Here is a 17,199-nt window from a genome sequence, read left to right as displayed (position 1 = left end):
AGCTTGTAACTGCTTTAATAAATTATTTGTGTCGTTTGAAAATATTACTGTACATTATTTCAAGAGAGTCAGGAGTGTTTCATTGTCATCTGTACCAAAACGGAACAGTGAAATTCTTACATGGAACATCACAACAGATTTGTAAACACAAGACTCAATGGATAATATAATCAATAAATAAATGTGCATCGTATGATGGTGTACCGGATATATATATTCAAAATGTTACTGCAATTAATGAAAACATAATCTAATACAATTTAAAATTGGAATAAAGATTATATTAGTCAAAAACTTCCAACAAGATTGAACAATTTTATCCAAATATATCTTCCCTTGTGATCAATGTCTAGACCCAAAAATAACTGCAATAAAAGGATATCTTCTTTCCTGCATATTAACTTTATCCCTATTTTGAATCTTAATTTTTGAAATACTATCACAAAAATAAGTTTTTTACAAAAAGAACCTAATATTACATTATTAATTTATATTTGGGAATGCCAATAAATCAATAACCCATCTATGGGAATAAATTGAAACAGACTGTAGTTATAATCTGATGTAATTAAAAAGCAGAAATAATTATGCATTGACTTTTCACCACATCATTTTATTACACGAGACTATGCATGCCACCAATGTGTGTTAATGAATTCTACGCTTTTGTTCAACATGTTGTGGTTTCTACAGCTTGTATGTCAAAGTACTCTGCTGGATCAGTGTTCTACTACCCGTCATTCCATCATATTCACAATCCCGCACAGGCAGAGAAGTTTCAGAAAGACCTCCAACGTTACCTCATTAGAAAAATTGGCTTTGAAGCGGTCATGAGAATACGCTGCACAAAAGGTAATATATTTTATCTACATTTGCATTTATCAACAGGATAAACTGCTTATGCTTCTGATAAACTGCACAGAATTCTTTGCTAGTGCATTATCATAAACATGCATTTGTATTGCACCTATGGGGATTGTTAAAAGGATCCCTGGGATGGCGGGAAAGATTGAAAAGACTGGACTTGTATTCACTGGCGTTTAGAAGGATGAGGGGGAATCTTATAGAAACAAATAAAATTATAAAAGGACTGGACTAGCTAGGTGCAGGAAAAATGTTCCCAATGTTGGACGAGTCCAGAACCAGGGGCCACAGTCTTAGAATAAAGGGGAGGCCATTTAAGACTGAGGTGAGAAGAAACTTTTTCACCCAGAGAGTTGTGGATTTATGGAATTCCCTGCCACAGAGGGCACTGGAGGCCAAATCACTGGATGGATTTAGGAGAGAGTTAGATAGAGCTCTCGGGGCTAGTGGAATCAAGGGATATGGGTAGAAGGCAGGCACGGGTTATTGATTGGGGGCGATCAGCCATGATCGCAATGAATGGCGGTGCTGGCTCCAGGAGCTGAATGGCCTCCTCCTCCATCTCTTTTCTATGTTCCTATGATCCTATATGAATACTTCTACAAGGTAGAAGGAAGTGTGGAATGGAGAGATGAGCACTACGTTGATATTCTGCAATGTGTCTGTATTAGAGATATTAGTGTAGTTTAATAGATGCCTGTTACCTGATGGGGGAGATTTGCTGGGATTCTAACGGAGAATTTTGCATCTTTTAGCCATGGGTGAGGTAAGATAGAAACGGAGGATAATTAATGTTGTTTCCTTATTCGAAAAGAGCAGTGGAAGTAAACAAGAAAACTGCAGACTGGTGAGCTTTGCATTAATAGCAGGTAATTTAATGGAAAAAGAATGAAGGGGTAGAAGTTACCTTCACTTGGAAAGGTAGGGCTGATTAGGAGAAGCCAACATAGTTTCAGGGGAAATCCTGTGTCAGACATATTTTAGACTTTAGAGATACAGCATGGAAATAGGCCGAGCCCACGCCAACCAGCGATCATCCCGCACACTAGCACTATCCCACACACGAGGAACAATTTACAATTTTACCGAAACCAATTATTTTGGAATGTGGGTGGAAAGCAGAGCAGCCAGAGAAACCCCACGTGGTCACAAGGAGAACGTACAAACTCCGTGCAGACAGAGCCCTTAGTCAGGATTAAACCTGAATCTGTGGCGCTGTTAGGCGGCCACTATGCCAATGTGTTGCCCTATAACATACTGAAGCCGCAGTCTGTGGAGCTTCTAGCCATGGGCGCGGTCTGGACGTTAAGAGCTCCGACCGCTGGCCTGCGGCCTATAACATCGTGAAGTCCCGGTCTCCGGTAGGAAGCGGCCGATTCGGGACCTCCAAGCCGTGGAGTGTCCGTCCGTCCCAACATCGGAGTTTTGAGCATCCCGACGAGAGGGCCTGTACATCGGGCCATCCGTAGCGGCGACTGCGGAGGATTCATGGCCCCGACCACGGATAAATAAGGGAGGAGGACTGACAAAGTTATTGCCTTCCACCACAGTGAAGAATGTTGATTCCACTGTGGTGGATGTTCATATTATATTCTATTACGTATTGTGCTCTTTTGTTTGTATGGCTGCATGGTAAGTCAAATTTCACTGCACTTTAATTGGTGCATGTGGCAATAAATCTGAACTTGATTGAGCTTTTTGAGTACTTGATTGAGTTTTTTTTCAGGAGGTAACTAAGAAAATTGAAATTGACTTTTAAATGCATGCAAGCAAAAATACTAAAACTTCCCTTAAACTATAGGAGTAACTACCGGCAGTTCAGTGTGGAACTAACTTAGTATCAGTAAGGTTCAGCCTATTATACTTGATGAAAGCTTGAGATACAAAAATAAATAAATTGATTTGGCATGCATACCAAGTGCCCAGTTTATAATATATATATTTTTTTTTACAGGTCTTTCCATTCACACTTTCCATGGAAATTTCTTTGTGCGTTCCACTGATCTGCTGTCTCTTGCTAATATAAATCCTGATTCGGGATTTGCAGTGCAGATGTCCATTGAGGAAAGTCTTGCAGAGTCATCTGTTGTATGTTTTCAGGCTGCTTTGCTTTACACTTCAAGTAACGGTAGGTGTGTTTTATGCAGACCCTTGAGTAATATTGTAGTTAAGGAATATCCAGCCCATTATTCTTTTCATTGTAAAGATTTTTCACTGTTGATACATGATAAGGCAATGCAAATTATATTAAGCCGACTAAAATGTTATGGGTAGTATTTGCTTTTTTTAAAAAACGCATTTCTTATTTTATTTTCTTAACAATTAAAAGCAGTGAAAGACTGAAGTTCACATACAGTACTTCAATAAAGAAGTGGCAGAGTATTCCCAGAGTAACTTTTGCAAAGCGAATAGGGGTGTAATGCTGAGGCTTTATAAGGCGCCAGTCAGACTGCATTTGGAGTATTGTAAGCAGTTTTGGGCCCCATATATGACGAAGGATGTCCTGGTGTTGGAGAGGGTCCAGATGAGGTTTACGAGGATGATCTCGGGGATGATTGGGTTAACGCATGATGAGCGTTTGACGGCACTGGGCCTGCAGTCGGTGGGGTTCAGGAGGATGCGGGGGGACCTCGTTGAAACATCAAATAGTGAAAGCCCTGGATAGAGTGAATGTGGAGAGGATGCCTCCATTAGTGGGAGAGTCTAGGACCAGAGAGCGTTGGCTCACAGTAAAAGGATGCAGCTATAGGAAGGAGATAAGGAGGAATTTCTTTAGTCAGAGGGTGGTGAATCTATGGAATTTGTTGCCACAGACGGCTGTGGATGCCAAGTCATTGGGTATTTTTAAGGCGGTGATTGTCGGATTCTTGATTAGTATGTGTGTGAGGTGTTATAGGGAAAAGGCTGAAGAATGGGGTTATGAGGGAAAGACAGATCAGTCATGATTGAATGGCGGGGTAGACTCTTCTACCATTCTGAATGTTGTTCCACATTCTTACATCTGCAGTGTTTACATGATGGATGCCAGATTATCAACATGAGTAAGAACCAGCTTTAGAGGGGAAGCAGAACCGGAAGTAGGAGGCAGAGAATATCAGAAGCAGCCGGCAACAAATATAAAAATGAATCCAAAAATATTCTGTGAGCAAAGGAATAGGAAATGGGTTGAAAGAGGGCTATGAGAGATGATAGACCAAAAAGGGAATCTATGCATGAACACAGAGGGCATGGTAGATTTTTCGAACTGTTTAATAATGCTCGTGGAGTCTCCCTTCGTTCTCGCCGGCCAGATAGCCCTCGGTTGTGCATGTCCGCTCCCCGCTCTTGCTGGTCCGGCTTCGCTATTGGCGATTGGTCTCTCCTTGCTCTTGGCATCGCGGGACCCGTCAATGCTGATGGCTCTGGGCCGAGTCCGGAGTCACGGTGGGTGAACCGAGCCTACCAGCGGGCCCTCCTTCTTCGGTCCGTGGCGGGTATCTCTACCTGTCTCACTAACTCGATTGAGTTTTTCGAGGAGGCGACAAAGGAGATTGATGAGGGTAGGGCGGTGTATGTTGCATAGATGGATTTTAGTAACGCTTTTAATAAGGTCCCTCGTGGTTGCTTGATCCAGAAGATTAAGATGGGCGGGATGCTTGATGTCTTGATCGTGTGGACTCGGAACTGGCTTCTTCACATGACAGAGTTGTAGTGGAAGTTAGATTCTCTGGCTGGAGGTCTGAGCCATGGTATTCGGCAGGGATCTGTGCTGGGATCTCTGCTATTTGTGGTATATATATATAGTGGTATATTTATATATATATATAACCGACACAGATCCATTTACATCCAATGTGTGTATATATATAGTAGTTTTGCTGACAACATCAAAATTGGAGGAGTTGCAGACAGTGAGGAAGGCAGCCAGAAGATGCAGCAGGATATAGATCAGCTGCAGAAATGAGCGGAGAAATGGCAGATGGAGTTTAACTCGAGCAAGTGCGAGGTGTTGCACTTTAGTAGTTTAAATGTAAGGAGAAAGTGCATAGTTAATGGCAACACCCCTAACAGCATTGATGTGCCGAGAGATCTTGGAGTTGAAGTTCACACCCCCTGAAAGGTGGCAGCACAAGTAGAGAGTGTGGCAAAGAAGGAATTAGGTATGCTTGCCTTCATTGCTAGGGGCATTGAGTACAAGTCCTGAAGTCATGATGCAGTTCTATAAGACTTTGGTTAGGCTGTATTCGGAGTATTGCATACAGTTCTGGTCACCTTATCATAGGAAAGATGTGGAGGCTTTGGAAAGAGCGCAGAGGAAGTTTACCAGAATACTGCCTGGATTGGAGGGTTTCAGCTATAGGGAGACGTTGGATAGACGTGGAGGTTGAGGGGAGACTTCAGAGAGGTATATAAAATTGAGAGGCATAGATTGGGTAAACAGTCAGAACCTTTTTTCCCCAAGGTGGAAATGTCCAATATTAGAGGCTACAGCTATAAGATGAGAGGGGAAAAGTTTAATAGAGATATGGGGGGCGAGTTTTTTTCCGCAGTGGATGGTGGGTGTCTGGAACGCACTGCCAGGGGTGGTGGTGGAGGCAGATACAATTGTGCCGTCTAAGAGGCACATGGAAATGCAGGGAATAGAGGGATAAGGATCACATGCAGGCAGATGAGGTCGGCAGTTAGGCATCATGTTCGACACAAACATTGTTGGCTGGAGGGCCCGTTCCTTTGCTGTACAGTTCTATGTTCGAAGAGATAGTTTGAAGAATGCAAGTATTTTTGTTCTGTTTACAGGCTTTAATTTGGCATATTCTTGTAATGCCAGTTTAAAGAGAAACGTTTTGCTGTATGGTTTGGTTGGCAGATAATCTTGGTAGGTAGATTGTGGGTTTGGGTCCAACAATGGAGATTTCAGCACAAAAACATTAGGTTGACACATCAGTGCAGTACTTGAGAGACTGCTCCACTCCAACGGAATTGCTATAATTCAGCTGAGATGTTACATGCATGGTATTGACCAATCTTTCACATGATTGGAATAGATCCTTTCACAATAACCCGGGCAATATTTAGCCCCTTCTTCAGACAGTCTGGTTAGAATCAGTCTGAGTGAAGAAGAGTGCCGACCTGAAACGTCGCCTGTCTATGTCCACCTATGCTGCCTAACCCACTGAGTTATTCCAGCACTTTGTGTACTACACAAGGTAACTGCATCTGCAGTTCCTTGTGTCTTTAATATTTATTGCTGTAACTGAAACAAGATGAACTGGTTGTTATCACATTGCTGTTTGTGGAAACTCGCAGTTTGCATGTTGATAAGCATGACTGCTACAAAAAGAATTTACTTCAAAGGTAGAAAGCATTTTGGCATGACATGGAAAGTGCAATGTTTTTGCAAGTTGTTGTCTCCATCCACCGTATGGACCGTACCCTGGCATCTGGGAAAGGGAGAGGAGGGGGCATCTGCCCCATGGTCAACTCTGCGTGGTGTTCCGACGTGGCAGTCCTGTCCAACTCCTGCTCTCCACACCTCGAACATCTGGCGGTGAAGTGCCGTCCCTTCTACCTCCCAAGAGAATTCACCTCCGTTATCCTGACCGCGGTCTACATCCCACCCCAGGCAGACGTCTACCTGGCACTGGAGGAGCTGCACGCCGTGGTCAACAAACACCAGACGTCTTACCGAGAGGCATTTACCACCATTGCTGGGGACTTCAATAAGGCGAACCTCAAGAAATCACTCCCCAACTTCCACCAACATGTCTCCTGCTGCACCAGAGGACCTAACACCCTCGACCGCTGCTACACCACCGTCAAGAATGCCTATCGTTCTATCCCTCGCCCTCACTTCGGTAAGTCCGACCATACCGCGGTGCTGCTTCTTCCTGCCTACAGTCAGCAATTGAAGAGCGCACCTCCAGAAGTGAGGACAGCACAGAGCTGGTCGGGGGGGGGGGGGGGGCAGAGGAACAACTCCAGGACTGTTTGGAGTCTGTAGACTGGGCAATGTTCAAGGACTCGGCAACGGACTTGAATGAATACGCCACAGTCGTTACAGACTTCCTAAAGAAATGTGTGGAGGACTGCATCCCTACAAAAACCTTCCGAGTGTTTCCCAATCAGAAACCTTGGATGAACTTTGAGATCCGCACTCTTCTAAAGTCCAGATACAGGGCATTCATGTCCGATGATACAGTGGCCTACATGAAGTCCAGATACGACCTTGGTAAGGCCATCAAAAAGGCCAAAAGGGACTTCTGCTCCCAACTGGAGGATGAGACAGATGTTCGGCAGCTGTGGCGGGGCCTGAATGCAATCACCTCCTACAAGGCGAAACCAGGAGGCAGCTCGAATGTCAGTGAAACATCACTCCCTGACGAGCTCAATGCGTTTTACGCACGCTTTGACAGGGAGAATACTGATGTGCCTTCCCGATCCCCCATTCGCTGTGATGGCATTTCAGTCTCAGTCACAGAGGCCGATATCAGGAAATCCTTCAGAGGGATGAACCCCCGAAAAGCACCTGGTCCTGATGGTATACCCGGTCGTGTTCTAAAAACCTGTGTGGACCAACTGGCGGGAGTTTTTACGGACATTTTCAACCTCTCACTTCTGAGGTCTGAGGTCCCCACCTGCTTTAAAAGGGCATCAATTATACCGGTGCCCAAGAAGAGTAAGGTGACGTGCCTCAATGACTATCGACCAGTGGCACTAACGCCGGTGGTGATGAAGTGCTTTGAGAGGCTGATCATGGAGCAAATCAACTCCTACCTCGACAAAAACCTGGACCCACTGCAGTTCGCTTACCACCACAACAGATCAACGGTGAATGCGATCTCGCTGTCAGGCTGTTATTCATCGATTACAGCTCGGCATTCTAAACTGGTTACCAAACTCGCAGAACTGGGTCTCTGCGCATCCCTCTGCAACTGGATCCTCGACTTCCTCATCTACAGACCACAGTCTGTTCGTATTGGTGGAAATGTGTCAGCCTCGATAACAATCAGCACGGGAGCACCTCAAGGCTGCGTGCTCAGCTCCCTGCTGTACTCACTCTATACCCATGACTGCGTAGCCAACCACAGTGCGAACTCCATCATCAAGTTCGCTGACGACACCACTATTGTGGGGCGTATCACTGATGGGGATGAGTCAGAATATAGAAGGGAGATCATGCAACTGTCCATATGGTGCCAGTGCAATAACCTGGCCCTCAACACCAAGGAACTGATTGTGGACTTTGGAAGGAGTAGGAGGGGGACCCACAGCCCCATTTATATCAACGGATCGATGGTTGAAAGGGTCAAGAACTTCAAATTCCTGGGCGTGCACATCTCTGAAGATCTTTCCTGGTCCGAGAACACTAACGCAATTATCAAAAAAGCTCATCATCGCCTCTACTTCCTGAAAAGATTACGGAAAGTCGGTTTGTCAAGGAAGACTCTCTCTAACTTCTACAGGTGCACAGTAGAGAGCATACTGACCGGTTGCATCGTGGCTTGAGCGCCCTGGAGAGGAAAAGACTACAAAAAGTAATAAACGCTGCCCAGTCCATCATCGGCTCTGACCTTCCTTCCATCGAGGGGATTTATCGCAGTCGCTGCCTCAAAAAGGCTGGCAGCATAATCAAAGACCCACACCATCCTGGCCACACACTCATCTCCCTGCTACCTTCAGGTAGAAGGTACAGGAGCCTGAAGACTGCAACAACCAGGTTCAGGAATAGCTACTTCCCCACAGCCATCAGGCTATTAAACCTAGCTCGGACAAAACTCTGATTATTAATAACCACTTTCTGCTATTTGCACTTTATCAGTTTTATTTATTCATGTGTGTATATATTTATATCATGGTATATGGACACATTTATCTGTTTTCTAGTAAATGCCTACTATTTTTATTTTCTGTGTGCTTAAGCAAAGCAAGAATTTCATTGTCCTATACAGGGACACATGACAATAAACTCACTTGAACTTGAACTTAATTGTTTTCTTTTTGCGTACCATTGAGTGATGAGTATTCCAGCTGAGAAAGAGCCATACAACCTAATCATATTTCTAGTTCTTAACCTATAATTTTATATTATACTAAACCAAGTGGACTCAGTGTTGCGAGCAGGGCTACAATCCCATTGTGACGTCATAGCTGTAACTGCCAGTGCAGATGGAAGAATATATCTCAAAGTGCGATTTTGTAAAGTTAAAAATGTGAATAACTTAACATATAACATAAATGTGAATGAAAATTGACACCACAGGACAATGGTGAGTACGGTGTTTTTGCGCTATTGTGTGCCATTTTAGCGTAATTCTGGGCATGAATCACACGCAGACAGACTCACTAACAAACAAGATGAGAGTTTTAGTTATATATATACACTAAACTAAGTGGAACCCGTTGGGTCCCAGCATCACATGGGAGGGCTGGTCCCCCAATGGAATATTCCACCTCTCCACCAATTCCAATATTGGGTGGCCAGTGGGTAGTAGTGATTGGGGGGGGGGGGGGGGGGGGGGGGGGGGGGGGGGGCTTTCTGGAGCGCTAGTATGGGTATTGTGGGCTGAAGGGACTGGTTTCCAGTGGGCTAGTATGGACATGGTGGGCCAAATGGATTCTTGGGGTGACAACTCAGTCACTCAAGCCTGATGTGCTGGCAGCTCACTCATAGCAGGTGGGCGAGCAGTTGACTCACGGCTATTCCTTGAAAGTCCATTTCAAGCAGGGTGCAAGGCCAGCAAATTCAAGTGCAATTTCATACCACTTCAAGCAGGATGCAAGACAACCACATTGAAGTGCAGTTTCATACCATTTCAAGCAGGGTGCAAGGCCACCAAATTCAAATGCAGTTTCATACCATTTCATGCAGGGTGCAAGGCCACCACATTCAAATGCAGTTTCATACCATTTCAAGCAGGGTGAAACCACCATAAAACCACACAAAACACCACAGAAACAGTACACTCACAGTTCAGTAGACATTCAGTGTATTCGTTTAATTCACAGCTCAGACAGAGTCGTGACCTCTCCCTCCACCATCTTACAGAGACTGAGCCACACCCACACTTCCGGGTTTTATAATCCCTCCCCCCTCCCACCGGAAGGAGCGTGGCCTTCATGGCGTGATTGACAGGAGAGAGATTCTGAACATTTTTTTAAACACTAATAACACTTTTATATTTCATTGATGGGAAGAATCCTCTGCACCTGATGAGCAGAGGGGGACTGAGTAAGATGGCCAAAATTCACAGCCATAAGTGGTAGCGTTTTATCTAAAATCAATATACAATGCAAAAAGGAAGTTGTGCAGTTACCACCACCAACAACCATTTGCAGTGCAGCATTTCAAAGCAGTTAATACCACCAACTACCATTTGCAGTGCAGCATTTCAAAGCAGTTACCACCACCAACAACCATTTGCAGTGTAGCATTTCAAAGCAGTTACCACCACCAACAACCATTTGCAGTGCAGCATTTCAAAGCAGTTACCACCACCAACAACCATTTGCAGTGCAGCATTTCAAAGCAACCACATTTTCATTTTCAAACAACATTAAGGACACTCACAGTTGAGTAGACATTTGTTCAGTGTTATTCGCAGCTCAGAGAGATGTGACCCTCTCGCTTCCTCCATCTTTGGCCAGAAATTCTGCCCAAAACAGGTGACAGGCTGTGTCAGAGAGAAGGGGGAGAGGGTGGACTGAATGAATTATTGGGCTGGCAGTTCAGTCACTTACGCCTGGTGGGCTGGCAGTGCAGTCACTCACGCCTGGTACGCTGGCAGTTCACTCAGTCACCCCTCCTCCCTCCCCCCACTCTGCTCCTTGTCATTCACACACACACATACACTCATTCACTCACACTCATTCACTCACACTCATTCACTCACACTCACTCACACTCATTCACTCACACTCATACACACACACACACACACACACACACACACACACACACACACACACACACACTCATTCACACATACACTGATTAATTCACACAAACACAGACTCATTCACTCACACACACTCACCCAATTCTAAAATGCCAAGTAACTTCAGAACGAGTTGAATATACAGTGTGTAAACCAAATGTTTAAAGCCCTGCTTTAAATAACGTCCAACAAACACACTCACCAGAGACAGAGCATTTTAGAACCACATTAAGGGCACTCACCGTGGAGTAGCCATGTGTTCAGTGTTATTCAGAGCTCTGAGAGACATGACCCTCTGACTTCCTCCATCTTGCAGAGACTGAGTGAGGCACACCACTTCCTGATTTTATAGTCCCTGTCCCTCCCTCTAGCAAGGGCAGCAGAGAGAATGGCAAATTATTTTAAAACATTAATATCTCTCTGATTTTTCATCGATGGGAAAAATCCTCTAGTCCAGGAAATCGGAGGGGGGCTCTGAGCGAGGTGGCCAAAAATGACGGCCATATGTGTAGACATTCTCTCGGAAATCACACCGCAGCGAGCCAAAAGCGGTCAAGATCAGACTTTTAGTATAGATATATATATAGATATATATAGATATAGATATTAGTCTGATGGTTAGAATTCCAAACTTCATGTCCTAAACTATGTGTAAAGTTTAATTCTTAAAATTAGGGATAACTTTAACTTTTGATATTTTCAGGTGAGCGACGGATTCGAGTTCATACTTTGTGTTTGCCTGTTGTGAATTCTGTGGCTGATGTTTACACAGGAGCAGATGTACAGGCTATTACTTGCCTTCTAGCCACGATGGGTAGGTGAATATTCTAATACAGTTGTACAATATGCTGGAGTAAATACAGGCAAGATATTGCTGCCACTAAATCTAGGTCCTGTGCAAAATGTGAATGCAGTGCTTTGGGGCAAGTTACTAGCTATTGAAGTTTTTGATAATAATGTAGCCATAGTTGGCAATATTTGTTAAGCACGAGTGCAAAATATGCTTTGCAATAACGTGAATGAAAGGAAGGACTTCTTTCAAAGAATAAAACCACATGCATTTAAGAAATCTTGCCGTTTGTTCATGTAGAAATTACTCCAATATGTTGTGCAGACACTTTAGAATAGACCAGAATTCAATAGCTCAATTGTTTGAAAACAGAACATCCAGAAAACATTTGTCAGGTGATGCAGCACCTGTCGAGGTGGAAACAATTAATGTTTCAGATCAAGAACCCATCATCAGAACTGAGAAAGCAGAGCTGGCAAGATAGAGCAGGGTAGAACAAAGGAAATATCTGTCATGATTTATTGTGCCAATTAAGTAACAGGGACAATCAGATCAAGCTTTTTTTTGTATAATATGTAGCCGTTAGTTAGGCTGTGAGGCATGTGTAGGAAGGAACTGCAGATGCTGGTTTACACTGAAGATAGACACAAAATACTGGAGTAACTCAGCGGGACAAGCAGCATCTCTGGAGAGAAGGAATAGGTGACATTTTGTGTCGAGAACCTTCTTCAGACAGAGTCGGGAGAGGGAGACGCTAAGATAAGGTGTAAAGGGTGAAAACAAGACATCAAATGAGAAGATAGACACAAAATGCTGGAGTAACTCAGCGGGACAGGCAGCATCTCTGGAGAGAAGTAATGGGTGATGTTTCAGGTCGAGACCCTTCTTCAAATAAGATGCAGATCAAGGAAAAGGATCTTTGTAATCAGCGGGAAAGTCAGACTGGTTGGAGAACAGTGAAGGGGGTGGGATGGAGCGAGAGGGAAAGCAAAGATTACTTGAAGTTAGAGAAGTCATTATTCATACCGCTGGGGTGTAAGCTGCCCAAGTGAAATATGAGCTGCTGTTCCTCCAGCCCTAGAAAGGTCAGTGTGGAAATGGGAGGGGGAGTCTATCTAGGCTGTGAGGCAGATCTGGTAAGCCAGATTCATTTTTTTTAAAAACAGAAAAACTGAGCCGAAATGATGATGCACGGAGTGGCCAGATCTGACAAAGAGTGTCACAAAGTGACTTACTTTTTCAATTTATATTTCAAAAGGTAACTCGGAAAGAAAGTTTGGCAGTATCAAATGTTATTTATTTGGCAGTTTGTGAGGTGTTCTATACTCAGTGACTTCCTTGTTGTTCATTCTGTAATTGTTAAAAGAGTTGAGGCTATTGACTAACATGAAGCTTTAATATATCTGTGCCTTAAATTATAACTTCTTTTGAATCCTTAGCTGTCGATCGATCTGTTTCCTCAAGTCTGTCTGATGCCAGAGATGCCTTGGTAAATGCCGTGGTAGATTCCTTCTCTGCATATCATTCTACGGTTTCTAATCTCCAGCAGTCTGTTCTGGTGGTTCCAAACTCTCTCAGACTGTTTGCCCTTTACATTCTGGCTCTTTTGAAACAGGTACATCAGACTGTTGCCTTTTGCAATGCTATATTTTATATAATAAGTAATTAATGCCATATTTATTCAATAAGGTTTTCTTCAGAATACGCTTGAATTGCAACCTGAAGGAAAATGCTACATATATTGGGAAAACTGAAATAGAGACTGCAGGAGAAACCTAGGTCAGATGGTGCTTTTGGAGAAATGAAAATAATAATAATAATAATAATAATAATAGTAATGATAATAAAATTTATTTCAGACTCAAGGTCTAGACAAGGGACAACGTTACATTAAAAATACATTGCATATAAAAAGTACCATAAAACACATATAAAATCTTAGTATATTACTTGTCACCAACTGAGCAGCGAGCTTTATCCTCTGCGCTCTGGCCCAAATGCAGCCACACAGTTGTACGATAGAACCCAAATGGTCATTTAGCGAGACTAGTGAGTGCCCCTAGCACCAGCAGGCACACTCATTCCCCCCGCAGCAGGCTCAGTGCTTGATCCGATTACTCCCACTCTGTGCGGCTCGTAGTAGCACCGGACAAATGCCCCTTCTGGCCAGAGCTGCGGATTGTACATTTCGCCAGCCTTTTTTACGCGCTGTATCTCTAAACTGAACTAAAAGAGGAAAAGAGCTATGTTTCTGTTTAGTTCAATAAACTTTCATCAGAACTGCATTCTCTACAACAAATGTGGATGTTCTATAAGTCATATGAACAGATACATGGGCAGGAATAGTTTAGAGCGATTTGAACCAAATGGGACCACCTTAGAGGGGGGCATCTTGGTTGGCATGGACAAGTCGGGCTGAAGGGCATGTTTCCATGACTCTATAAAGTGACAACATGAACAGATGCGATGTTGCTGAGAAAGGGAACAGGGTGGAGAAAACAAGGGAATCGCTTTGAAAGGGTCAGGACCAAGAGAATTTAATTTTTTAAATATGACAATTTAAAAATGAAAAACATTGATCTGTCAGAAATCGTGTTATGTTAATTCATTACATTTCTGTTTGATGAGGTAGGGGAATGGTTGTTCATCTTGGCTGAATATCTCTCTTACCGTATTTCCCGGTGTCGAAGACACTATTTTTTATCCTAAAATAAGGCCCGAAAATTTACCTGTGTCTTGTTCACATTCACTATGGGTCAACGGGTCAATTTTCTTTTCAAAATTTAGCAACTCAAAATGGCGGTGCGTCTTTGACGCAGGTGCATCTTCATCGCCGAGAAATACGGTACATCTCTGGGCAATGAGCTGTAAATAAAGAGCATTTGTAAGCCTGGATTACAATTTACTCCTATAACAAAGTGAAGAAACCTCTATAAATTAGTTATTTGTTAAAAACCTAGGCCGAGCAACTCTTCTTCGGCAGATCGCCAGGATCAATGAAAACCTGCTTCCAATCAGGCTTTTCAGGTTCTGAAGAGTCCAATGAGAGTGATGGGAAATGCAACTTCCGGGGTTTGATGTCTGACGGGGTGGGTGGGTGTTTAGTTGGTGAGGTGCCTATACCTTACGCCTCATAACTCAACTTCACGGCTTCAGTGTGTTCCTGATGCATGGCCTCGAAGGGAAGAGGTGAGGGAGAGAGATGGAAGACAGTTGGAGTCAGCGTCAGGTGAGCAAGAGCGATGGGAGAGACTGGTGATCAGGGATAGACATTGAGAATTGGAGAACAGCTGAGACATGTGGGTTGAGGGTAAATTGGAGGAACCTAAAAATTAGTTGAAAGTAATGGGGAAGTCTCTAAAAACAACAATCATATGGAACAGTGGCGTAGCGGTAGAAGTACTGCCTTACAAACCCAGAGACCCGGGTTCAATCCTGTCTGTACGGAGTTTGAATGTTCTACCCGTGACCTGTGTGGATTTTCTCTGAGGTCTTTAGCTTCCTCACTCACTCCAAAGTTTGTAGGTTAATTGGCTTGGTATAAATGTAAAAATTGTCCCTAGTAGGTGGTAGGGCAGTGTTAATATGTGAGGATCGCTGGTCAGCGTGGATCCGATGGGCCGAAGGGCCTGTTTCTGCATTGTATCTCTAATCTAAACTAAACTCTGGACCCTCCAATCACACGGTATGTCAAAGCCTCAGTGCACCAGTATAACCATCAACACGAAGGCTGCGTGTTCAAATCACGTCGGGGTCACCAATGAAGCACGATAAAGGAGGCAAACTTTGTCAACTCAAGGACAAGCTTTGTTAAACAAATAAGAATTCCAACACAAGAGCAGTGTTACTGAGCCCAGAGTAACCATGTGTCGCTGCAGCAGGGCACACCCTCAACTTCCTTTCTAACCCCAGCCCCTCAGTCACGTGCCTCTTATCACATGATGAACGAGGGTTCGATTAACCTGTGGCCCGATCACTAGATGGCGCTACACTGTGAACTATATATACATTTTTATGGATTTTATCATCAAATATTGTGAAAATGATTAATTTGCAGCTCGCAACTTACATATTTTGTATAATCTTTGATTTTGCAGCAAGCATTTAAATCTGGCCCGTGCATTGGGTTGGATGAAAGGGTGTTTGCCATGTGCAAGATGAAGACTCAGCCATTAGTTCACCTGATGCTCATGATTCATCCACACTTATACAGAATAGACAATCTGTCTGACGAGGTTAGTGAAATTGTTTTACAAAAACATTGTTTTACAAATGTTTGATGTTGTTAACTAAAACCTTTAGAACCATCTCAGACTTTGAGACCTGATGGTGTTGAATCTGAATTGAATTGAATACTTAATTGTCACATGTGACAAGTTATAGTGAAATTCTTTACTTGCATACCTTGCCACGGTATGCAAATAGTCGCCCATAAGAGGCGCTTGCAAAATTACAAATCCCCCCCCCCCCCAGTGCCAGTTCCCCCATTGTTCCCCCCCCCCCCCCCCCCCCCCCCATTGTCCATTGTTCTACCCGCCTTGGTGAGCCAAGGAATTGTATTGTTTTTTTTCTACTGTCTCTCGTATCTGATAAAAAAGTCATAACTGGGAGATAGATTGCCATCCAAATATGTTTTCCAGTTCTGGGCAAAGGAAACAGTGGCCTTGATGTGAGAATGTAATTGCCGGAGTAGTGCGGGTGTGGGCCCAGTGCACAGGATTGTCTCCTGTAATCCCCCACCCCCCAAAACAAACTTGGCTGACAAACTGTCCTATCAATACATTGGAGTAGTTTTTAAAAACTGTTAATTGAGAGCAAAACTCTTTGAAACAATTATTGCTTTAAAATAACTATTGCTTTACACTTTGCCTGCAAATAATTGTGGCTTTACACTTCGCCTGCAAAAGTGCAGGCTTAGAATGCTTGCTGAAATGAATTGAATTGAATTGAATTGAATTTCCTTTATTGTCATTCAGACATTACGGTCTGAACGAAATTTCGTGCCTGCAGTCATACATACAATGATACAATAATAAACAACAATGAACACAAATTAACATCCACCACAGTGAGTCCTCCAAACACCTCCTCACTGTGGTGGAGGCAAAAATCTTAGGGCTGCAGTCTCTTCCCTCTTCTCCCTCTGCGCTGATCAATGGCGTCTCAAAGATTGTGCCAGGGCTAATTTCTGCAGGCTCGAAGAGAGAATGCCTCACCACCACGCTCGGTGTAATACTTTAAATACCAACATGAATGGACCTTGCTGCTGGGCAAAGTCTAATTGGCAGCCTTGTAATCGATCACCAGGTCATAAGTGATAGTAGAATTGGGCCATTCGGCCCATCAAGTCTACTCCACCATTCAATCATGGCTGATCTATCTCCTTCCTAACCCCATTCACCTGCCTTCTCCCCATAACCTCTGACACCCGTACCAATCAAGAATCTACCTATCTCTGCCTTAAAAATATGAATTCTTGGCCTCCACAGCCTTCTGTGGCAATAAATTCACCACTGCCCTCTGAACTCCTCACCAAAATCTGTCACAAAGTCCCAGATTCTTAAAGCTAATGTTAGGTGAAATGGCTGCATGTTGTCAGTTCTGTTTAGTTTAGTTTATTGCCACGTGTAC

The 17,199-nt window shown here is 43.6% G+C and overlaps 1 protein-coding gene across 3 annotated transcripts in view; it reads left to right on the top strand.

The window, feature by feature from the left end:
* LOC129702686 (protein transport protein Sec24B-like) overlaps window positions 1-17,199 on the top strand; it is a 145,907-nt gene that overhangs the window by 108,591 nt on the left and 20,117 nt on the right. For all 3 annotated transcript variants that reach the window (XM_055644600.1, XM_055644591.1, XM_055644610.1), the window contains exons 17-21: window positions 694-852; window positions 2,819-2,992; window positions 11,482-11,592; window positions 13,008-13,183; window positions 15,666-15,803. In XM_055644600.1, coding sequence (XP_055500575.1) covers window positions 694-852; window positions 2,819-2,992; window positions 11,482-11,592; window positions 13,008-13,183; window positions 15,666-15,803 — 758 coding nt within the window. The remainder of the gene's footprint in view (window positions 1-693; window positions 853-2,818; window positions 2,993-11,481; window positions 11,593-13,007; window positions 13,184-15,665; window positions 15,804-17,199) is intronic.

The sequence above is a fragment of the Leucoraja erinacea genome, chromosome 1, assembly GCF_028641065.1.
Source record: "Leucoraja erinacea ecotype New England chromosome 1, Leri_hhj_1, whole genome shotgun sequence".
In the NCBI taxonomy this organism is placed as follows: Eukaryota; Metazoa; Chordata; class Chondrichthyes; order Rajiformes; family Rajidae; genus Leucoraja; species Leucoraja erinaceus.
This window is presented reverse-complemented; position numbering and strand designations above follow the sequence as displayed.